The following is a 25,501-nucleotide window of genomic DNA, read 5'->3' on the forward strand; positions in this document are numbered from 1 at the left end:
TTGTGGTGACAAGGTTTAGGTCCCTAGAGTGTGTAGCTCGGAGGGATTGGGATTTCTTTAGGTGTAGCATGTCCAACAGCTCTGGGTTTGATGTAGCTTTATATGTTAGGCAGAGATCACTTCGGAATAGGCGATATGCTATGGAGTAAAGCTGGAGTTTTTTGAGTCGGTCAGTGTAGGGCATCTGTCGGAGGCCAGTAATCCTCTTTGTGAGGTACTTCTGTGGCCTTTCCAGCTGCTGCAGATGTCTTGTGAGGTACATTCCAAAAGGGGCGTTGTACTCTATAATGGGTCGAATGAGTCTCGAGTAGACGGGAACAATGACCTCTTTTTTCCTAGATGAGAACCCCTTTGTAATGAGGTGTGCCGGACATCCTGACCACTGTGGCGATGTGATCATCAAAGGAAAGACTTCTGTCCAACTGGGTTCCCAGGTCTCTTATCACACATTCGGCATTGCCGCCTATGTGGTAGTTCATGGGTACAGAGTTTTTACCAAAGGGGATGACAATGCACTTTAGCAATGAGCTTGAGGCCATGGCTCTGACATCAGGCATATGCCTCAGTGAGGCCCTTCTGTAGGATGTCCACATCATTTGGGGACTCAACTACGGCTCCTAGTTTGCAGTCATCTGCGAACTTCGTTAGCCAAAGGCCTTCTGTGTTAGCCTGTACTTCAGAGAAGTAGAGACCAAACAGGAGAGGTCCCAGGACTGAACCCTGTGGTAGTTAACTTGTCACTGGTTTGAAGTCAGATTTGGAGTCTGCAAATTTGACAGTGTGGGTTCTGTCAAGTGAGCCAACTGACAACCCATCTTGTGACTTTATACCTAGTTTAGTGAGTTTAGCTATAATTCCAGAATGGGGGATGGTGTTGAAAGCCTTGGTGAGGTCAAGATAGGCTGTATGAACCACCTTACCCTTGTCTACAGCTTTGGTGACTGCCTCAAAGAAGTCGATCGGGTTCAGGAGGCATGATCTGCCTTTCACAAACCCAAACTGAGTGGGGTTACCAATGTCTTTGTTCATGAGTTCCATGATGATACGTTCCATGGCTTTACAGGCCAGGCTCGTCAGGCTAATAGTTCCCGGGATCAGTGGTGGCTCCCCCTTTGTGGAATGGGATAACTGTTGCTGTGCGCCATTCAGTGGGCACAAAGCCTGATATGAGACTATGATTGAACATAGTGTTTAGGTGGTGAGCCAGTTCATTCTGAAATTCATGTAAAACGCAGCCTGGGATGTTGTCCGGACCCATGGATGCTGTGTTTTTGGCTTTAGAGAGTGCAGCTTTTACCTGCGTAGTTGTGATTACAGGGACTCTTCATTCTTCCTGTATAGATATAGGTTCTTTACGGGGGGGGTGGGGGGTAATGTTAGCACTGAACCTATCTGCCAGGCCGTTGGCAATATTTATTTATTTATTTATTTTTTATTTAACATTTGTTGACCGGGAATGTCCGACTAGGTTCCACAGAGCCTGTTTTCAGTGGAGGCCCGGGGAGAAACGCTCCAGATATCAGTTGGTTCTGTAATTTTCATGCTGTTGTGGTCAACTCAGAGCAGATCTGGGTGTTGCCATTGAGATTCTTGACATAGCTATAGTGGTTGTCCCTAGACTCAGTGGTCATTTTGTTTTCGTAGCTAGCTTTGGAGGATCTTATAAGGAATCTCAGCTTCTTACTGAGGCTGACAAGGGAACTCCTCCACTCATGGGAATTTACTCTATTGCAACAGTTTCTTCCTTCTGTTGTAGAGTTTGTTTATGGCAGGGGACCACCAGATTGGCCTAATTTTTTTGGAGATGGAATGTTATGGTGAGCACATAACTATCTGATGTCATTTTCATTCATTCCTTAACTGTTGGGACAACGTCTCCAGCTACCTAAATCCCAAGTGGACTCTAAGGAAGGATGTTCCTGAGCACTGCTGAATCAAAGGCTGCTCTTCCTCTAAAGACCAGATCTCACTAGTAATGAACAATAAAGGTAGGAGGATTAGCCCAAGTTGTGGCTGCACAAATATCATCCAATGAAGATCTGTGTAAAAAAAAAAAAAAAAAATCCCGAGTTGCCATAGATCTACTGGAATGGACTCTTGGCGGTTTTGGCAAAGACAAGCCCAGTTTATCACAAACAAAAATAATGCAATCAATTAACCATTTGGCTAAAGTCACTTTAGAAACTGGTTTGCCCAATTTTGAGCCCAAAAAGGAGACAAATAATTGTTATGATTTTTTTGATTCTATGTAGATAAAACCATAACTGCTTGTGAACGCCCAAAAGGTATAACCTATACTCTCTACTGCAGAAATTTGGAAAGAAGGCTGGAAGGTTAGTAACCTGATTTATACTGGACTCTGACACCACCTTAAGAAGACAGAAAGGATTGGTCCGCAAGAATACTCTATACTTACGAAAAATCAAACAAGGAGGATTGGATGACAGGGGCTTTACGTAGAAAAGATCCCATTAGAAAGGCTTTACGAAGTTTGGAGGATGCTAAAGATGAGTTTACATCTATATGAAAATTGAAAAGGGCAGCTAGTTGTACATTTACAGTAGAAGAGCTAGCATCTTCATTGAAAATTATAGTTAAAAATTCAAGAACGTTAGGGACCAGTGCTGAAAAGGGATCTAGGTCTTCCTGTTGCACCCAAATAGCAAATCTTTTCCATTTACTTCTGTAAAGCCTCTCAGTGGAAGCTTTATGAAATGACAGGAGAATGGCAGACGGGGGAGGAGAGCCTGGGCTATCTAGCAATCAGTGGAAGTGAAGAAACCATGTGGTTAATTTCAGGCTTTGAAAGTCTGGATGACTCAAGTCTGTTGGGTGAAACAGTAGGTCTGGGGTTGGATCCAGAATCCATGGAGGACGAAGTAGAGGAGGGCCAAAGTAAGGGAAACCAGATCTGATGAGGCCATTAATAGGCAATGCAGATAACTGTGCTCTTGAGTCGAGATGCTTTCTGAAGAAATTTGAGGATCACAGGTAATGGGGGGGATAGGCATAAAAGAGACTGGGCCACCAATCAAAGCAGAGCATCCCTTGATGACTCCCCCAGTAGGGGATGAGGGTAAAGAATCTGCTGTACTTGTTGAGGGGAGAGTCAAAGAGATTGCAGCATGGCTGTCTCCATCGAAGGAAAATCCTTTCAGCAACCTTTACACTGAGGAACCACTCATGAGGCATTACAATGGACCTGCTGAACTTGGCTGCAATGACTCTGGATTTCCCAGGAATGTGCACTGCTATCAGAAACTGATTGGATGAGATCATCCACTGCCACAGTCTCATAGCTTCTCGACACAAGGGGGTAAGATTGGGTTCCCCCATGTTTGCTGATGTACCAGACTATTGACATATTGTCCTTCTGAATCACAGTAGCCCTGGTGTGTCTTGAAAGGCCTTCAATGTTAGGAGGACTGCTCCCATTTCCAGGACATTGCTGTATGTTGGTATCTTCAGGGGACCAGGTGCCTTGGACGGTCTTTCCCTAGAAGTGTGCCCCCCCTACCTGATTTGAGAGACGTCTGTTGTCACTGAGGCCTTTGGTTGCAGGAGAACAAAGGGATGACCTTCTTGTACCTGACTGGAGTGTATCCACCACAGGAGATCATTTTTGCATGCCTGGGTTATCTTGATCTGACTGGACATGGGATGGTAAGGAATGGAATACTGAGCTGCCAATGTCCACTGAAGGATTCTCATATGGTACTTTGGTAACAGTACCAGGATGACTGCTGCTGACATGGATCCCAAAGCCTGAAGGATCAGTCAAGCTGAGAGAGAAGAATCTTGAATGATCTTGCTGACCTGGAACTTAACAGACTGAATTCTTGCCAAGGGGAAGACATGCTGTTTGAGTGATCATGTTGAGTAAGGCACCGATGAACGTCTGTCTTGGGTTCAGTTGAGATTTGTTGTGACTGACTGAAATGCCCAGATGGGAGCATAACCGGTGTGTATAAACTTGACCCATAATCAAAGTTGATGCCTGTTTGATGCGGTTATGAGCCAGTCGTCTAGATATGGAAACACCTGCAATCCCTGTAGTCTCAAGTGAGGTGCCACTACTGCCATACACTTGATAAATATCCTACGGGCTGTAGTGAGGCCAAAGGGCAGACCTCTGAATTGGCAATAACTGGCTCCCAGCCTGAAGCATCACTATCTCCTGGATTGTCTGTTCATTTTGAAATGAGAGTACACATCCTGAAGATCTATCGAGCACATTAAGTTGTCCTTGTGCAGAAAAGACAGAATGTAATGAGTTGTGACCATCCAGAACTCTGTGTACTGAACTGACTAATTTAGACAGCTGCGATCCAAAATTGGTCTCCAGTCCCATTTTCTTTAGCACTAAACAGAATCTTGAATAAGTAATGAACTAACAGGTTTGGGGGGACCTCTTGGATGGCTGTTCTAACAGATTTTGTATTTCTAGTGTTGCTGCTTCTCTCTGATTGAATGGAACATCAGGGATTTTGTTGTGATACTAGTGGGGGTGGATGGGAAAAGGGTATTGTATATCCTCTGGATATTATCCACTGCACCCATATATCTTTGGCAATTTCTAGCCAGGTTTTCTGGTGCAGGGATAGATGACCCATGACTGCCTCCATAGATAGTCAGACCTCCTTTCAGTAGTGCTGACAGGATCGGTCAGGAAAAGTATCCCCAAGATCCCTGGTTTTGCAGACCCCCTCTGCTGTGGGGATGGAGTCTTCCTCTAGGGGAAGGGGAGGACTCTAATGGAACTATCTCTATGTGGATCCTGAAAGGGATCCTGGGATTTCCTGCACCACATTTTTCACCTAACTTGCTAATTCCCAGAAAATGTCCATTGAGGATCGAAAAACACATGCTCACAGCAGGCAGGTTTTCCCTTCATGCTCACACCTAGAGTGTGTGTCTAACTTTGGGGCCAAATGAGGAACTTCCATCAAAGGAAGCTCTGACAAAGGAAGATTGGAAGGGTTCCTCAAAGTCACACAAGTGCATCCAGGCATGTCTTCTGATAGAAATGCCTGAACCTGCCGCCCATGAGATGCCTTCAGCTGTGTGAGATACAGGCCTTGTGGACGAAATTGAAAGGTAACGAACTTCAAGACAACACAGCTCTCTGCCTCGGAGATTTGGTACCAGAAAGGAATTTGGCAAGTTCTTTGATCAAATCCTTCTGAAGTCTAGTGAAGTGTGCCAAACAAATCAGTGACTGAAGGGCAAAGGTCACCAAAGCATAGCCACGCTTCTGAAATTTGTCCAGCATCCTAGGCTCACTGTTGGGGGGGGGGGGGGGGGACAGAAAAACTTTGCTCTACTAGTTCCTTCTTTGTGGTCGCCATCAAAACCATGGAATCAAATGGTACGCCCTTGCTCCAATACTCTGTCTTTTGTTGGTGCCAGGATCCTGTCTGGTCTCTTGGGGATCAGCTCAGTGGTGTCAAGTTCCTTCCTTGCCCATTAAGAGACAAAATCAATGAGCTCATCGGCAGGTGGAGTCGCCCAGGAGGTAGACAAGCCAGCTCCAAAAGCCCCCATGAATACTGACTCCTCTTAGGAATAGTTGTCGAGAGACCAATCACTCCTTCACTTTAGAATTTCTAGAATATCTCCAAATAAGACGTTGTTGGGATCCTGGGGACCATTCCCCCTCAAAGTCGCTATCTTCTCTAACAGACTCTTGTGGAGAGTCTAAGTGCCTTCATTTGCACTTTTTCTTCCTGGAACTTCTTTTTGTGGGGGGGGGGGGGGTCATTCCATAGCAGTACTAGAAAAACTTAATGCACCTTGTTGGGTATCCTGTGACTGACTAGGTGTTGTTGTCTCAGTGACAGTTGGTTGAGGCTTTAGATGCATAGGCAAATAGGGATGGGTAGTTTGTGCCAAAGAAGGTAGAGAAGTCTGTATTCTGGGCACAGAGAAAGAGCTCTCCACTACCTTGGAAGGAAAAAGCCTGGGAGAGATGGAGGGAAGCTGACTGCTCTGAAAAGACATACTGACAGTCAGTAGTTTCCCACCACTCCAAAAGCGAATGACTCAAGAAGGGAGTCAGAGCCAAGGTATCCAACTCTGAAGCTCCGAGAGGTAGACATGGCTACAAAAGCTTCAAAGTTGACTCCAACATCCCAGACCCAGCACTGGCTCATTCACAGATGCCACCGGAGTTGAAGATACCACAATCATTGGATCCAATGCGGAAGACTGCAGAATCTTTGGATCAGACCGCTCTGAAACCAATGCTCATATCAGAGAAGGAGACAGTAATGGTGGGTAGTGCTAATAATGGTTTCCAGATCTGATGGGGTTGGAGCTCAAAGAACCCCATTTGGATCTGTGTTGAGAGGAACTTCCTCATCATCTTGTCCACGCTGGCTTTTGGTCAGCTTTCTGGAAGAACATGTGAAGATGCTGTAGAGGATGATAATCTAGAGTGGTGATGCTTTGGAGACCACTGCAAGAATGGAGAAGACAGATGAGAGGATACCATATCTGGGACCAAATGTGGTGATCAGATCTGTGATGAAATGGGCTAGTGGCAGCATATCCAGCTGGAGCTCTGTAAAGAATATGTCCTTTAAATATCAAACTGATTTACACAAGATGATTGTGTTACAAATGTATTAGAAATGTATGGCATTTGAACATCAAAATGTGTTTGTAAAGTTGCTAGTGTTAAAAAAAAATATCAACAATGGATCCTGCTGGACAGGGAAGGAATAAACATGCAAGACTGTATGTATATAAGTTAGCAAAGGACGGGTCTATATTATATCATTTAACGCTTAAAAAAGCGAACGCTGATTGATCGACTTGATTTAAGCGAAAGCTTACAATCTCAAACTGTCAGATCAGCGATTTTTTTCCCAGGGGAAAAAAAAAAAAATCGCTGATCCAACACACACACACACACAACACAAGCACACCAAACAAACAGAAATCCACACATATACACCTAAAATCTGATACCTAACCCTACACTAAACTATGCACACACAACTAACTACCCACTTACCTTAACCCAAACCCTAACCTTAAGGTCCGTCACTATCGCACACTCACCTCACCTGCTCCCTAACCCTAACTCACTTAAATCCGCCCTAACCCTCATGTCCACTCAATCGCACACACACCTAACCCTAACTCACCTAAATCACCCTAACACTCACATCCACACAATCGCACACTTACCTGAATCCGACCAGTAACTTTCCACCATAACACTGAAAATACCTAAGCAACAGAAACGGACAACCAAATTCTTTCCCTAGGAAAAAATTTGAGTTTCTGCTGCTTCGATATTTTTCAGTTTCGCGAAAATAAGTTCGGTCAATCAGCGTTCGCTTTTTTTAAGCATTCGAGGATATAATATAGACCCGCAAAGGACACTAGAAGAAAAGCAGTTAAACAGCTAGCTCCTTCATACTTTAAGAAAACTACCATTAATTGGACCACCTGTTGGGCCATGGAAGTGCTCATCTCACAGCTCTGAATAGGACCAGAAAGAGGATGCCTGGAAGAAACGTTTGTTCATTAGCTCACTACAAAGAGGGGAAGCCACAGGCACTGCCATAAAAATTAGCAAAACTTTAGATATGCATATTATCACATTAATGCTAACTTCCTGTCTCAAGTTTCAAAGGGGAATAGTGTAAAAACCTAGTGTCAGGTGACCAGATGAGATCATTCTGCCAGCCATCTTGGAAATTTCAGATATTACAGCAATATCTCTCTCAGTATTGAGTATTCTGTCTTGGGCCTGAAAATAAGAAGGACCATTCACCACATCATCAGCCTTGTTCTATTAAGCAAGTAGGGAATAGTAATTCTCCTAAATTCAGTCAGGAAAATATAGTGAAGCTTAATTTAGATAATGTTTTTCTTTGAGTCTGTCCATCGATATTATTTTCAATAATTCCTGTGGTTTAATTTCTGTGGTTTACTGTAAATACATAATCAGTACTTTCACGTTATTTTATTATTTATTAAATATATTTAAAACTTTTATTGTGTCTGGTCCTTTTAGAAGGTATTTAACCTTTGAGTGCGCTGATATTTGGTGACACTGTATGGGCCACTCCTGAAGGCCTAGCTGTCTTGATCAACTACTATCATTTGTATTAGTATTAATATTACGCAGTATAACTGGACACTCTTTGTTAAAAGCCTTAGAGTAGCTGATTGTGGATTGTCTGGTGGCAGTGATAACTACCTTATACGCTGGGCAGAAGGCACAACAGGTAAATCTCTGCCAGCCTTTTCTAGGTGTGTATGTGTGAAAAATCAAATCTCAGTGTGTGTGTGTGTGTGTGTGTGTGTGTGTGTGTGTGTGTGTGTAGCACTGGATTCACAGAGAGAGTGCTGAAGGACTTGGCTTGGACACTCAGCTGAGGACTTAACTGGAGGGAGACAGAGAAATCCAGACCCCAAGATGACTGTGTTCCCTGTGCGCTCTTAAGGGAAGTTGTACTTAGTGCAGAGAGCTGCATCTGGAAATACTGAGTGCATCCATTTGTATTCCAAGTGAACGTCCCTCTCCAGTGTCAGTGGTGAGGATTCAGACTCCCTGATTATTAGCCCAGAGAGGGTTCATCACAAGATCCTAGCAGACTTTTCAGGCTTACACTTTGGATCTGAAGGTTTGAAGATTTTGCAAGGAGGTTCGGAACCCAGAGATGAAGATGCGGTTGGATCTGGGGAATGCTTTCTCGACTCTTTTTATCCAATTTTTTTTTGGGGGGGGCTGAGCCCCAAATGATGCAGAAGATGACTTGGAAGGAAGCAAACCTCTTAGTACTAATTTATTTTTTTCTGTCAAAGCTCTGGGATTAAATGCTTTGCAAATATCACAATTAGAGTCGAGATGCGCTGAGCCTAATCAGCAAACAGATTTAGAATATGCATCCAACAAGGCTATTTTATGGCCACAGACCGTACATTTATTAAAATATGAAGGCTTTTCTGACATATTTAACACTATCCTAAAGAAAGGAAAGGTATTAAGCAAGATTTTTTAGTTAGAAGGAAGAAAGGGGAAAATTACCAACAATGGTAACTGAAGAAGTATTTAAAAAGTATGAGAACAAGGGTATACCAACTATGGTAATTAATACAACTCAAATAAGGTATAAAGGGAGGAACAAGATATGAAGATAAATAATTGTAAAAAAGATTCTCACTAACAAGAAAAAAAATGATCAGTGACCAGATCTATATGCGAAGGTGACAAATGAGATCTGAGGTTATGTTTGATCATTAGGGCACTGTGGATAAGGGAAGAGCTTGAGAGTTTCAGTGATCGACGAGCTGCAAAAATTGGCCAAGGCGGATCAGAGGGTCAGATCTGAATCCAACAGTTGAATGAATGAAATTGACATCAGATCACAGGTTTCATTAGCAGATGGGGTACTGAAGAAGTTGGCTGGGAAAGTGTGGCACTGAGTTGATGGTGGCTTCCCCCTCCTGGGGTGGAAGGGAGTGTGGAGCATACAGTTCTTTGGGTTGTAAACAAACACTTGGCGCTAGTCAAGTTACACAAGTATGTATGCAAAAGCACATATTTGCACTGGTGAGGCAACACAGCATCAGCCTGCCAAATCAGCCAGTAGGGAGGGTTTAAGCATACAAAATAGACAAAACAGACAAGTCTCCCTGAGAATGGCAACTCGCCGATACTTGACTCTTGGCTCCCCCAGTCTGGATGACCAAAATGGGGCTACAGAAAGGTACTTTTCCAAGAGGAGCACTCCCGCACATGGTGATGTAGTTTGTTAAATCAAGAAGATGCACACAGGGGTACAGCCAAAAGATATAGTGACTACTGGCAGACAATTCAGCTCTAACTTTACCCCTCTTCTAATCAACCTCCCCTCAGGAAATACCCTCGAATATAACTCTGATCACTAGGGAACAGGTCCTTAATGCTCTCTAAGGTCAACAACACTATCGATGGGCCCAGACAATATCCCATGATCCCTTCAAAACAGCATGAAACATAACCAATCAGACCCTCTGAAATTGCTATGTAACTGTAGCATCCAAAAAGGCTTCGTGCCTCATGAATAGAGAAAAGCAACAGACATCCCTCTGCACAAAGGTGGACCATCTACAGACCCTGGAAACTCCAGAGTCTCACTAGTCTCATATGCAAAACCATGGAAAGAATGACATGGAAATGATCAATAATGACATAGAAAAGTTCCAGAAACTAGTCCTAACCCAGTTTGGTTTCTTCAAGGGCAGGTCATACCTACTCAACCTGATTGAATTCCTTCAGAAGGCCACCAAAGCAATGGATGAAGGCAAAACTGTTCACACTGCCTACCTTGAATTAGTCAAGGCATCTGATGCAATACCCTACCTGGGCATTGTTGACAAACTCAAGAGGTTGGGTACAAACCCTTATGTCACCTAGTGCATAGCCAACTGGATCACGGGCAGGACTCAGGAAGTTAGAATTGGGGAGTCCACCTCTGCAAAGTGGCCAGTAACAAGAGGAGTCCCTCAGAGATCAGTCCTGGGACTGTTCCTTTTTGGCATTTACTTCTTCGAAGTAGAGGCCAATGTCAATGGCATCTGACTAAATTTGTACAAACTTAGAGCAGTCACTGAATCCCCCACCAACAGTAATGTTCTCTAACAAAGGCTGACAAAGACAAACAACTTGTGTCAGAGCTATGGACTATAACTAAATGCCAAGAAATGTATAAAAGAGTATCCGTCAGAAAGTCATCCATCCCTGGTAACTATCATACTGATAGCACATTCCTAAGAGTCAACACAGTAGAAAGGGACTTGAGGACACAAAGTCAAAAGCTAAATTACTGTGAACATCATGTGTCGACAGTAGTGCAAAAATCATTCTATGTTGTGCAGCTTATAAACAAAGGTATGACAACTAGGTCGAAGGAAATCACTGTTTCAATGTATTCAGTATTCATCACACCTGTCACTGAGTACAACTCCCCCTTTGGTATGTACCTAACCAGGCATATCTAACAATTGGAATGTTCACAGAGGTTCCTCATTGAAAGAATACAGGGCGTAAGTAACATGTCCTATGCAGACCGTCTCGGGACCCTATCCCTGTAGTCTGGCTCCTACAGGCTGTTGAGGGGATTGGCATACAAGGCATTGTCAGACCCCACCATTACGGACCTCCTGCATATCCGCAAAACAAACAGCACCAGAATTATCTATTCTAAAGACGTAAACCTTGCCTGATAAATAAGACTTGCTGGAGAGATGGGTATGTATACCAGAGACTACCCTTTTCTGGAACAGGCTCCCCATCCATGTAAAGCAGAGTTCTTCCCTAGCCCAATTCAAGTACAACTTGACAACAGGATGGGGAACAGGAAATTCATCCCTGGCTTGGTGCCCATGTCTCCAATGGACACAGGCAGCCTAAATGGTTCATCTCCTAGACCCCTGCTTGTAAATGCTTCATCTCCCAAGACCCTGCTTACAATTAAACAGTACCAAAGATTTGGGATGTATGGCAGGGCTTATAAAGGTTGTTGTGGCTATTAGCCTAGTACACACCTATTAACTTAAGAACCTATGGGGATAAAATGGTTTAAGAAGCACCTGGGGGAGAGCTTGATGGTCAAGGAGAAAGAATATAGGGGGAATGTGTGTGTGTGTGTGTGTGTGTGTGTGTGTGTGTGTGTGTGTGTGTGTGTAATAGAAATTGCTTACTGTCAGGCCCTCTGGGAGAGTGTAGCTGCTTTCTTTGAGCTCTTCTTCAGTCCGAGGCTCATTTGCTGAAGGATCCTGTCCATCTTTTGTTTCATTCCGTTCCATGTAGGCAGATGTGAAAAGTCGGGGCAGGTAAAGGCCCAGTTGCTGTAATTTCTCAGGATTCCTGGTGAGGGTGGCAGAGAACAGCAGCTTTTGCAGAGGCATCTGTGGCCAGCATGTGCTAAAAGAGATAAAAACAAAGGCTAAAAGGATCATAGTTAGCGGTTTCTGAAAAAAATCCTCAATAATACAAACAGAACAAAATCTCACATTAACCCTACTGCCACCATATATAAAAGCAGTGATCACTGATCAGAAATGCAGCGAGTACAGTGGCATGAGGAAATTGGCATAACAGCAGATCTTAAAGACTACGTTCTTGCATTAGAATTAAACATTTAAAGAACTTTTGTCCCTGGGCATTAGGACCAGCAAGGCAGTCCTTCCCCCATTCTCATTAATTCATTTGGACAGTCTTGTTCATGCGGGGATCAATATTACAAAGTATGAAATTCTTATACTCTCATTCTACCTCAATACAGTACCATTCAGACTGAAATACAACTATCCTCAAATAATCAAAAAATGTTTTTGTCTTACATTAATTGTTAAATCTATACATTGGAGTATTTCATAGAACATACTAAGCTATATGAGAAAAAGCATAAGTTTAGCCATGCATTCACAGTATACTGACAGGGAATTAGCAAATTGTAAAAGTCCTACTGTAGGAGCATAGTTATGTATCTTTAGCATTTACCCATTTGAAAAACTCAAAATGTACAGTCAATAGCAACCCTGCTGTTATACTGTGTGTAGATAAGTAATACACATCTTTGTATCCCATTCTGTGTTGCCTGAAATTAGAAGTGCAATGAATCCACCTCTTGCAACCGATGAAATTTAATTCTATCTGTTCAGGGTAAATCAAAAAGCATCTATTCTTTGGATGCAGAAATGGACACAGAGTAGTACAAGTGGTCTGACAGAGATATCAGTCTTGCAATGACATAAGGCTTACCCAAGTGAAGACGAGGACTGTGATGCAGGTGACAGTCTTACAATGGCCCGCCTTCAAGAGAAGATCAATAGCCAAACAAAAGCCATGGATAATGATGATGATGCCCCAGTGCCATCTGTTCCCACAATGCCACTGGCACATGCCTCCACAGATGGAAGCAAGTTACTATGATATTGGGGATGAAGCACCACTTGCATTGCTAGGATAAGGTGATGACCACAGCAGTGGACAGGAAATGCACTGACACTGACCCAGAGGATCAACTGCCTTTAGCTATGTTGAAGAGTGGGCATGGTGACAGTAATATACAACTAAACACAATCATACTCAAGTGAAATTCCCACTGACAACAATGAGGATATGCCTGGAGCTGTGTGGTGTAGCTCTCACTCTATGCAGTGTACCAAACATCATCTGCTGCATCTGAGCTGATGCACCAATTGGTCAGAGGATCTGATGAAGTGTGCGTAAGAAATGGGCAACCACATGGATGGTAATGGCAACAGTCAAGAAGCCACATCTGTGCAGCTTCCAGGCCATACTTCCAGAAATTGAGCACACCCACAATATAAGGAGACAGTGTGAGAGAAATTCCTAACACTCGTATATTGATGATTTTATGGGTTCAGTAGGCCCCGTTACCAACATGTGTCCAGAGAAGACAGAGTAGGACTTCATGGATTTGATGTTCCCAAAGGAACTCTACAGGATTACTGCCAATGAAACAAACTACCATGCTGTGCTCAGAAAGCCTGCAACACAAAAAGATGATCTCCAATGCAGTCTTGTAGGTGACACAGACACAAGCATATGCTCTGGAGGACAAATCATGTCTGTTGCATGCCTTCAATAATACAAGCATTACTGGACAAGCCAGCAATTACACTGGTGCTTTTGTATAGCAGAATACATAAGAGCAGTATGAAAAAAAAATCATCAGTATCGTCACTGTACTGATAACCACTTGAACCCATCACTTGACTCCATGGGGCTTGGTAAGCTACACCACATCTGCCTTACATTGGATGCTGTTTTTCATGCATGTAGAACACAATACAACCTGCACCATGTTGCAATTATAGCTGAAGCAATGGTCGGCTTTCATGTCTGGAGTTGATTTAGACAGATCATGCCTGGTAAGCCAGACAGGCAGGACGTTAAGGCATGGGGGCTGCAGACTCTTGAATGTGAGTGTGATGTACAATGGAAAAGCTAAACAGCATACTGCAGTCAGGCTGACACACCATGTTGTCATGGATTTGACCAGGGGATTGACAGGAATCTTATTTACTTTAATAAACTTCTTCACCTCTGTCTCTTTGGTGCAGTAATTGCTGCAAGTTGGCTTGTACTTCTGTGAAACCATCTACAGAAATAAGGCAGCATGGCCACAAACATTTAACAGAATGACCAGAAGTAAAGCACCTTGCTGGTAATACAAAAAAGAAGTTCTGTACTTGCCTTAATGTTCCAATCTCAGTTGTTGACTTCATTCATAGTCAACCTGTGGGTTCGGATCTGAGACTCAGATCCGACTTGACCATATATTAAAGCTCTAGGATCTGAACTCTGAGCTCCTCCCCTACCCATAATGCCCTATCCTGAGCTCCTCCCTATCCATAATGCCCTGCTATCCCCTCAGATTGCTGTCACATATGCAATTTCTCCAAACATAACTAATTTTCCTTTCTCTGTTTATTAAAAAATAGAGAAATACTTCAAGAGCTCATACGAGTAAAAATAAATGACTGCTGTCAGCCTATCTGCCAGGTCCTAATTAATATGGAAGGGGGGATGGAGGCAGGGAAGGAAGTTGGAAGTCAACAACTAAGATGGAACATTATGGTCATTACACAATTTCTTTACCTGAAGTTGCTGACTTCATTCAGTCTTCAACCTGTGGGACAGAGTCCTCAGCTACAGTAATCTTGGGAGGCCCTCATGGAATGACATTCCAGAGCACCGCAGAACCAAAGGGTGCTCTACTTCTGTAAATAATGTCCAATTTGTAATGAAATATAAAGGTATGAGAGTTTGTCCAAGTGGTAGCTGCACAGATGTCATTAATGGGAACATTAGATCAAAAGGCCGAGGATGTGGACACAGACCTAGAAGAATGGACCTTAGTTTGAAAGGGTAAGGAAAGTCCTTTGTAAGAATATATATGAGAAATACAACTGGAGATCCAGTTGGCTAATGTGACCCTAGAGACAGGTTTATCCATATTTGTCTTTGAAAGGGAAAATGATCAGACTTTCAGATATGTTTTCTTCTGTCTAAATAAAAACATAACTGTTTATGTACATCCACAGCATATGAAGTTTATACTCTCCCTCATTTTGAAAGTTGGAGGAAAAAAATGAAGACTGATGACCTGATTGATGTTCGCTTCGGAAGCAACTTTGAGCAAGAAATAAGGATTAGTACGTAGAGCAACTGTCTGTGAAAAATCAAATATGGTGGCTTGGATGATAAGACTGAGTTCAGACACCATCTTAGCTGAGGTGATGGCCACTAAGAAGGTGGTTTTCCAAGATAAGTACTTCATTTCAACTTTCGCTGAAGGCTCAAAGGGAGGGGTAACCAAAGCTTGCAAAACCATGGTGAGATCCTAAGGTGGAGGGGGATTTTCGATAGGCAGGTGAAGCAGAAAGGTACCTTTCAGAAAGGCCTTGTACAATTTAGAAGAGGTCAAAGAAGATGAGTTTTCCCTAATGTGAAAGTTGGAAATGGCTGTCAACTGAACTTTCACAGTGGAAAAACTAGCTCAGTTATGGAAAATAGATGGCATTAAGTTCAGAATTGCACGAACAGGTGCCATAAAGGGGTCTAAATGGTGTTGATGAGCCCAAATTGGAAATCTTTTCCATTTGCTATTATATATTTTCCTGGTAGAAGGTTTGTGTGTTGCAGTCAAGATCTTTTTCACTGGGGATGAAAGCCTGGGAGTTCTAGCCATCAGTGAAATTGGAGCAACCAAGTGGTCAGTTTCAGGCTCGAGAGATCTGGGTGGGTCTATCCTGACGAATGGGACAGAAGAGCGGGAATGGAATCCAGAGTCTACGATGAACAAACCAGATGAGACCAAAGGGAGGGAAACCAAACTTGCTAAGGCCAAAAGACAGCAATGAGGATTAATTTGCACGTCAACCTCTGAGCTTTGTGCAGAAACCTAGGGATGAGAGGGAGAGGGGGATAAGGGTAAAGCAGACTGGGAGGCCAAGCATGGACTAGAGTGTCTCTTGGCGACTGTGCCTGATGAGGGATCAATGTGAAGAACTCGCTGCATTTTGTGTTGAAAGGACAGGTGAAGAGATCACATCAAAGTTGACCCCACTTCTGGGATGTCATGTTCGCCACATAAGTATCGACAGAACACTCATGAGGCATCAGAATGGTTCTGCTGCGCTTGTCCTTCAGAATGTTTGACTTCCCCGGAATGTACGTTGCCACTAGAAAGCGGATGGAAGAGATCACCCACTGCCACAACCTCATGGATTCTGCACACAATGAGTAAGACTTGGTTCCTCCTGGTTTGCTGATATACCAAACAACTAACTTGTCTGTCTGAATTGCAGTGCTCCCAGTAGGAAAAGAGGAATGAAGGGCTTGCAATGCCAGAAGCACTGCTCTCATCTCCAGGACATTTATATGCAAACAAGTCTCTAGATGAGACCACATGCCTTGACCGTGAGAATGCCCCCCCCCCACCGAACTGGAAAGCATCCGTGGTCACTATGGCCCTGGGGGGGGGGTGAGGGATGAAGGGTCGACTTTGTTGGAAAATACCTAACTGGGGCCACCAGAGAAGAGATTCCCTGCATAATCATGATAACTTCATTGGGTGACTTAGTGGGTATGACAGTAAAGACCAATGGACTGCAAAAATCCACTGAAGTACTCTCATATGAAGCCATGCTACTGGAACAAGAGTGATGGTGGCAGCCATTGAACCTAGAGCCCTGAGGACAAGACCTGCTGGGGGAGTAGAAATATCCAAGATCTGTCTGACATGGAGCCTTAAGGTGGAGATCCTGTCTGAAGAAAGGATAGCTAAGCAATGTGTTGTGTCCAGACGGGCTCCAATGAAGTCTACCAGTTGGACTGGTTGAAGTTGCGACTTCTTCAGGTTGATGGAGATGCCCAAGGATAAGGTTAGCTGAAAGAGTCCCTGGCATGGATGAGTCAATGTCTGGTGGAAGCAGTGAGGAGCCAATCATCCAGGTAGGGAAATGCATGGGATCCTGGCAGTCTCAAGTGAGCTGCCACTACTGCCATGCATTTGGCAAACAACATGGGGGCTGTGGTGAGACCAAAGGGGAGTATTCTGAACTGGTAATGACTGGCTCCCAGCCAGAAGCAGAGTAACCTTGCTGAAGCGCCTGTTTGTCTTGATGCGATAGTATGCATCCTGGAGATCTACAGAGCACAAACCGGTCTTTCTTCTGCAGGAAAGGCAGAATGGACTGAATCATGGACCATTCAGAACTCTGATTTAGCTACTGATTTGTTGAGGTTGGTGAGATCCAAAATGGGTCTGACTTTCCCCCATCTTTCTGGGTGTTAAAAAGAATCTGGAGTAGATGCTTGATCCGAATTGGTCTTTGGGAAGACTTTGGATAACTCTTTGTGAGCAGCTTTAAAATCCCGAATGCTGCAGCCTCCCACTGACTGGGTGGAACACTGGGGAGGTTCCTTGTTGGTTAGGGAATTGGCTCCTAAGGCTGTTCGGTGTAAAGAAAAATTCCCCCAACTGCCTCCAGAGAAGAGCAATCAGGCAATTCTTGATAATCAGTGACTGGGCCTGTCGAAGGAAGTACCTTGAGACTCTTGGTTCACTGGACCCAGTCTGCCCCATGAGCTGCGTCTGCCACTGGCACCATTTTTACCTCTGCCTTTGGATGAAAAATCTCCCTGTGAATTCTGAAAAGGACCTTTAAATTTTCAAAGCCATAGGTTTTTACCTCCACACTGGTTTCTAGAAAAGGGCTGTTGTGGGGTAGTAAAGCAGATTCTGATGGCAGACAAGGTTGCTCTATCCTTTTCACTTTGGGAGAGCATGTCTCTTGGACCAAACAAAGATGATCCATTGAAAGGGGCATTAGTGAAGGAAGCCTTGAAAATTTCCGAGAAATCACCAACCGTATCCAGGTGTGGCATCTGATAGCAATGAAGGACCTGGCTGCGCTTGCGGTACCTCTTCTTCAGCATGAAAAATTAGCCTCGTGGACGTGTTGGATAGGGACTGTAAGGTGGCCATTCTGGAGTAGGTGGTCTTTTGTTGCTCAGCAGAGATGGTCCCTGGAGCAGAACTAGAGAGTTCCTTGATTAAGTCCCTTTGTAGTCTGGTTACACATGCCAAACAATTCAGTGCTTACAATGTGAAGGTTGCTGAAGCATACACCTGCTTACCAAATCTGTCCAAAGCCCTAGACTCCCTGTTTGGGGGATTTGACAGTGGTGCTTTGTTGGGCCAGCTCTTTCTTTGTGGCTGCTGCAACTACCATGGCATCAACAGGGATACCCCTTAGTGCAATGGATTCTGTCTGGAGGAATGCTCACGATTTTGTTGGGGCACTTAGGAATGGGTTTCATGGTGTCCGGCTCCTTCCACATCCTGCTGGAAACAAAGTCAATAAGGGGATCTGCAGGAGGGGCCACCCAAGCAGTAGATGAGCCTGATCCAAAGCTTCCAGAAACAGATTCCTCAGGATCACAGGAATCATAGTTCCTAGGAAGTTTAGCTCTGAGGCCCTTACAAGCCTAGCCAAGACTTTAGCCCATGTTTCAACAAGTCAGCACCCTATGCCACTGTCCAGCAGCGACATAGGTGGAATCCCAAGGGTATAGTTTCTGTTCCCCATCCAATTATCCAGGTTGCGCTTAAAAAGGTTTAATGAAGTACTCTGCTTTACATTGAGAGGGAGTCTATTCCACAAAAGGGAGAGTCTCTGGGACACAAATCTGTCCCACCAAGTCCTATTGATGTCAGAGACCAGATTGAGGTCTCGTGTACGGCTTACTCGAGTGGAGTTTGACTTGCGGATATGCAGCAGTCATATGAGGGCGGAGTCCGAGATTGCTTTGTATGCCAGACAGAGGTCACCTCCGAGGAGTCTGTAGGAGACTGAGTAGAGGGACAGGCTTTTGCCCATCTGTGTAGGGTACATGTTTGAGGTCCTGGATTCTCCAGGTGAGGAATCTCTGTGGTCTCTCCAGCTGCTGCATGTGGTTTGTGAGGTACATGCTGAAAGGGGCACTGTATTCAATAAATCGGTCTTATAAGGGAAGAATAAAGGGATATGACCACTTTGTCCCTGGATGAGATACCCTTACTAATGAGGTGGGCCATGTAGAAAGCTTTCCATACAACGGGGGCAATATGGTGGTCAAAAGTCAGTTTGCTTTCAACCTGGGTTCCCAAGTCCCTCACAACTGACTGCATGCTTAGTGCCTTATCAATGTGATAATTTGTGGGGACATCATTCTCCCCAAAAGGGATGATGCATTTTTTGGCATTCAGTCTGAGGCCATGTTTCTGCCACCAGTCATTTGTTTGGGTGAGACCCTCTTGGAAGATGTCCACATCACTAGGGGAATTGATGACAGCACCCAGCTTGCAGTCATCTGCAAACTTGGTCAGCTATAGCTCACTAGATTTGGCCTGCACCTCTGAGAAGTATATTCCAAACAGCAAAGGCCCCAAGATCGATCTCTGGGGTACACTGCTTGTTACAGGTCTACTACTTGAGGAGGCTTCCCCTATTTTGACTAAGTCGGTTCTATCAGTAAGCCGCTTTGCTACCCATCTGGTAACATATGGATTGATGCCTAGTTGAAAGAGTTTATTATACCTGAGTGGGGAATAGTATTGAAGGCCTTGGCCAGGTTAAGGTAGGCAGTGTGCACCATTTTCCCCTCGTCTATGGTCTTGGCGACTGTCTCAAAGAAGTCAACCAAATTTACCAGGCATAACCTCCCCTTGACAAAACCAAACTGTGTCGGATCAAGTGTCTGGAGGTAGCCAATGTCCTTGTTAATGAGGTCCATGATAATTCGCTCCATGACCTTGCAGATCAGGCTAGTTAGGCTGATAGGTCTATAATTTCCTGGATCGGTGGATGCTCTACCTTTGTGCAAAGGGATGACAGTAGCTGTCCTCCACTCAGCTGGGACGAAGCTGGTACTTGGACTTTGGTTGAACAGGGTACCTAATGGTGCTGCAAGTTCCTGCCTGGGTTCATGCAGGATGCAACCTAGTATGGTACTGGGTCCCATGGAGGCCGTATTTGTCGCCTTTGAGAGGGCAGTGATGACTTGACCCCTAGAGATAAGGGAAGGGGGGCAGGTACTTGGAATGTCCTGTTTTACTGATAGGGGGACAGAGGAGTGAAGTTTCGCTGAACCTGTCTGCCAGCAAGTTGGCTATATCTACAGGGTTTGGGTATGTGCTATCCTTGACCATCAGTTCTGAGAAGATCTGGGTGCTTTCCTTGAGATTGTGGACATATGTGATTATTTGCTTGGTCAGTCTAAGGACAGACTGCTTCCAATTAGACACCTGCTCCTCCTTGGCCCTGGACAGCAACTTTTTCCTTTTATTATAGGGTTTATTTATTCTAGATGTTCAGCAGACAGGTTTACTCTTCCTTAAGGATGAGGATTTTGTCATGTCTGGTATTCCTTATTCTATGTAGCTATATAAATGCTCATATAGTACTTTAAATTTGGACATATGTGACAGTTTCTGTGGATGGGGCTGTGAAGCTGTTTACACTTCTCTCAGGAGGCTGTAATCAGCTTTGGAGAAGTTTTTTCTTGTCTGACCCTAGCTGGGGGAGGGGGGTTCGGGGGAAGATGGTGACTTCAAAAGTGGCTGCTTTATGGTTGGATTTTACCAGGGAGGATGACACTGTAGGGATGATGCAGTGGTTACTCATGTTGGTTAATACCTAGTCCAAGATAGTTTCATCTCTTGTGGGGGTGTCAACCAACTGGTCCAAGGCATTTGCACTGACGAATAGGGTTACCACCTGTCCCACTTTGCGAGGGACAGTCCCTCTTTGGCCAGTTGTGTCCTGCAAAAAAATTGTGAAAATGGCAAATGTCCTGAGATTTTAGGACAAAATTATTTCCTATATTTTATGTAACAGTTGCATAAAACAGTTATTCTAAATCTGAAACACCTAAATGTTATAAGAAATAGAATAAGCAAATAAAATGCTACAAGAATAATCTTTTACTTGGGCAAAAAGTGAAGTTCTGCCCTTTGTACTGCCCGTGGGTATGTTTTGGCCTCAAAATCTGACATTTGTACCACAAATATCCCACTTTGGACATTTGAAAAGGTGGCAACCCTACTGATGAAATCAAGGAATCTCTGGGCATGTGTGTTTTGGCATGAGTATTTCTTCCAATCTATGGTTGGATAGTTAAAGTCGCCCAAGATCAGGGTAAAGTGTTGAATCTTGATAGATTCGAAGAGGTCCAGACAGGTGGAGTGGGCATCTTGAGTCAGAGATGGAGGCCTGTAGCCAGCTATGATTTGAATAGGGGGGTCTTGTCGGTTAACTGCACCTGGAGTACTTCCCGTGCATCATACCTTTTGACCAGCCTAGAGGGGAGTATGTCTTTTATGTATATTGCAACTCCACTTCCTTTTATTTTGCTGCTCACGGCTTGGGGTCTGAATGAATGATAGGATGAGTAACCTGGTATGGCTGGGGTGCTCTCCCCAGCTTTAAACCAGGTTTCTTTGACTGCACAAATGTCAGATTCTTCCAGGGTTAAGAATGCTTGCAATGAGTAGTTTCATAGCGTTTAGCAGCATGACCTTTAATTTAAATTTTGATGAAACTTCCATGTTGGTAGTTTTGACCTTATGGCATTGCCTAAAAAAAAAAAACACTATGGGGTGGTAAAAGCCTTTGCCAGGAACCTGAAGCCCAAGGGAGACAGATGCAGGCCATGACTGGCAAAGAGCACTGTGGCTCGTCAATCATGACATCCCAGGCGGTCAGGTGTGGGATCCCCTTTGAATGACACCAGAAACTAAGCCAGTTGTTAAAGTCAATTATTTTCTGTTTGTATTGAGGCATCATTCTGGGTGACAGTAGAATGCTCTTTAAGGCTAGGGACATACCTGCCTGGGACACATACACAGCGAGCTCGATCATGTCTCTCTTCATACAGTCCAGAGAGGTATGCCTCAAGTCATTCACTCCAACATGGACTATGACAGAGTCATAGCAGTACCTGTTGAGAGACTTGACTGCATTGGTGATATGGCAGTTTCTGGCACCTGACACAACTGTGATTTTCTCCTTATCCAGTTTGATGAAGGTCACAATGGAGTCTCCTATGACCAATATGTTGGGTTTATGTTTAGGCCTTAGTGGCTGTGAAACTCAAGTGTGAAGACTGTGTGTAGTGTGTGCTATGGTGGGCAGTGGAGTTTGCGTGCATTTATGCCTCGAAGGTCTCTTTTGTTTGGGTATGCTTTTGTTTAGGGTCTCCGCATATGTGGGAGTGTGTTGTGTAGGTGTTGTTAAGTGTGGTGTTCATGCTGCCAAACTTCTCAGTGTCAGATATACTGGTTGTAGGGGACAGAGCAATGACACTAGGTGCTTTATGTATTTGCATCTCTTACAAATTGTGTTCCTAGGTGGTAGTAGTAGATGGTTGTCTGTGTACATGAGGCAGCTGCTACACAGTCACAGGATGCCCATATCGACCAGACAGGAGAAAATGTAGGAAATTGTCCATCCATATTTGTCAGAAACTGAAAGAGCTAAGAGAGTAAAGGGAGGAAGGTCTATGAGTAGTACTACTAGATGATAACACAAGTGCTACTACGGGAAAACTTGTAGCTGGAATTCCTCAAAAAGGGGTAAAAACCATGCAGTGAAGCTCTGGATGCCACAGACCTGACTCTAGACTATGCTACTCAATTTTAAGGTTAAGAACTCAGTAAGAAAAAGCTCACAATGATGCACAGATTAATCACTTATAGTCAAAAGAATAGAACTCGCAGTATGAAAAAATACAGTTAAACAGCAACAAAATGCAGTTAGTAATGAATTGAAGTCGATAGCAATGAAATAAGTATATTGCTTTGAAACAGTAGCTCACAAATCACAGAAGCAACAGACAGCACAAATAAAGCAGCGATTCTGTAGAATACTGTCACCAATTTAGTGAGGCTAACAATAAGCAGTAATGTTGTGTTGTGTCTTTCGGCTTATCCCGGTTAGGGGTCGCCACAGCAGAACGCCAGTCCGCTAATGATTGGTAGTAATAAATATGACAAACTAAATGCAGTTGAACTTGAGCACAAGCAGCAAAATGAAGTAGAAAGTGGTACAGATTTTTTTTTACTAGAAAATGACGAGATAGAAGATGAGATAATTCAAGGTTCAGAAGTTAAAGGGGTGGGTCTTTAAGTTCTCACTATAAACAGAATGAGGTGATGTGACCTGGGGGGGGGGGGTGTCCAGTATCAACTTTATAAAAGAGGAGGGCAACACAAAGCCACCAAGACTTACCACCACCACCACAACAGCTGAGCAGGTGGGTGGGACAAAAAAAAACAGTTACACAGATATACAGTAAAACAGAAGTGCAGAAACAGTTGAAAATAAGCCCTTATCTTTTTCTAATATCACAGCACAGCAGCTTTGAACACCTTGAGCAAATAAGTACAACTGATTTAAAACACTGGCTATTAAAGGCAAAGAAACAGAAATTAGCCCAATTATTCAATCAAAAATAACAGTGTTGCAGGAATGCTTTTAGCTAGATCAAACTAGACTGATTCCTTCTGCCACAAAGAAAACAGCTGTGCCTCTCCAGACAAAAGATTTCACTACAAGTTCTAAAGGTCACAAACAGTAACAGATATTCAGCTGCAACAGACAAAAAAGGTAGACTAAAAAAACAGGTGCACAGACTGCACAGATATACAGTAAAACAGAAGCGCAGAAACAGCTGAAAATAAGCACTTATCTTTTCCCAATATCACAGCACAGCACTGCAGCTTTGAACTGCTTGAGGAAATAAGCAAATGAGCAGGGTAAGGGTTTTGGGTAGACCAGCCACCTTTTGGCAAAGAATTTCCATGTCGTCTCCAAAGAAGACATCCCCGGTTGGTGACCTAGGTCCCTTCCCTTCCATAGATATCTGTGTCCTCAGTGAGGGATTCCAATGGGGAATCAAAATCCCTCCTTTTGCACTGACACGAGGGGCCTCCTCGATATGGCACTCCAGGGAGGTGTCTATAAAGTCTCAGGACATTCAACAAGGGAAATAAGTCTGGAAGTCTTTCCAAGTAGGCTGCCCTGGAGATGACAGAACAGAAGTCTCAGGCACAATATCTGCTAAGGAGGGACCAGGCACTAAAGCAGGGAGAGTTGAGGCTCTACTGGGAGCAGAGAGAACCCTCTCCACTACTTTGACTGCTGAGGGAGAATGAGAAAATGAGGGCTACACCCCGGGAGCTGAAGCTGTTGAGGGAAAAGCCCTAAGAATCCGCACAACTCCTGGATCAGAGGGTGGAGTTGGAGTTGAACTGTCAAGCACCGATGCCCAGAGGGGAAGAAACAGCTCCAAAAACTTCACAGCAGACATCGGCCCCTCAGACTCCACGCCTACAAGCTACAGCTCAGATACCTGCTCTGCTCCAAAACTGTGGGAGCTGGGGCAGTCAGGAAACTGTTGGAGTTGAGGTACTTGTACCTGTCAGCTGCAATGTCTTGACTCAAAGGATCTTCAGGCTCGATGACTCCAAACTCGAAGGTCAGATCAGAGGAGGAGTTAATGGAATAAATGCTGGGAGAAACATCATCAGCACCCTGTCTACCCCCGATTCAGACAGACTATGGGAAGACCTGGCAGATGACACAACAGATGTAGGTCTAGAGACTGGACTGGAAGATTAAAGGATCAGAGACTTTGGCCTTGGGGCAACTGGCTCTGGTGAAAAAACTTTTGAGACCGGCACTGAACGGAAGTCTCTATCACAATCGGAGCAGAGTCAGTCGGATCCAAAGATTGTGATAGTTTCTGAGGCAGTTCACCTGTTCAAAGAGCCATTTCAGGTGACCGTTTGCGCTCTAGGTTTCCTGGAATGAGGGTTGAGCCCCTGATGTAGAAGGCAAAGCTGAGGAAGAGGTAATAGATGGCAACAGGCCTTTTAAGATCAGTTTGTTGCTCCGGTTGGTTGAAGCCAGTACACAGGGAGCAGGAGGAGTCTATTATGCGACAGCCCTAGACATACCACACACTCCGTGTATACACCATGTCGGCCTCCAGTATATATAAATAAAAATATAATGAAACAAGCATCAGTGTGAATATATACAATGGCTACATGAATGGAGAGGACACAGCATTATCAGCTCAGAGCACAGTACCCAAGTATGAAGAAAGCCAACACTGAATGTTATTTTTACAGAGAATCAGCTGAAAACAATCACGTCATGTACTGGATGTGTTGATTCTGCACTCTAGTTGCAGTTTTCAAAGATGCTAGCACTGATACGCCTTGCCAGATACAAGAGGAGGAAGAGGTACACTGAGATTATGCAGCAAGAGTAAGTCAGCTGCTCTCAGTCTGGCTTCCATCTCCCAGTGAAGTGGCAGAAATCCAGATGCAAAAACTGTGCTATGAAAGTTAAATATCCTAAACCTTCCTGGGAGTGTCCAACATGCCAGTTCAACCTATGTACTGAGAATTTT

The 25,501-nt window shown here is 44.1% G+C and overlaps 1 protein-coding gene across 1 annotated transcript in view; it reads right to left on the reverse strand.

Moving 5' to 3' along the window:
- The window catches only part of DDX51 (DEAD-box helicase 51), a 523,171-nt gene that overhangs the window by 179,189 nt on the left and 318,481 nt on the right, over positions 1-25,501 (reverse strand). The window contains exon 10 of the mRNA XM_044068677.1: positions 11,704-11,926. Coding sequence (XP_043924612.1) covers positions 11,704-11,926 — 223 coding nt within the window. The remainder of the gene's footprint in view (positions 1-11,703; positions 11,927-25,501) is intronic.

This window comes from Protopterus annectens, chromosome 4.part0 (genome assembly GCF_019279795.1).
Source record: "Protopterus annectens isolate FY-2018-M chromosome 4.part0, PAN1.0, whole genome shotgun sequence".
NCBI classification, from domain to species: domain Eukaryota; kingdom Metazoa; phylum Chordata; order Ceratodontiformes; family Protopteridae; genus Protopterus; species Protopterus annectens.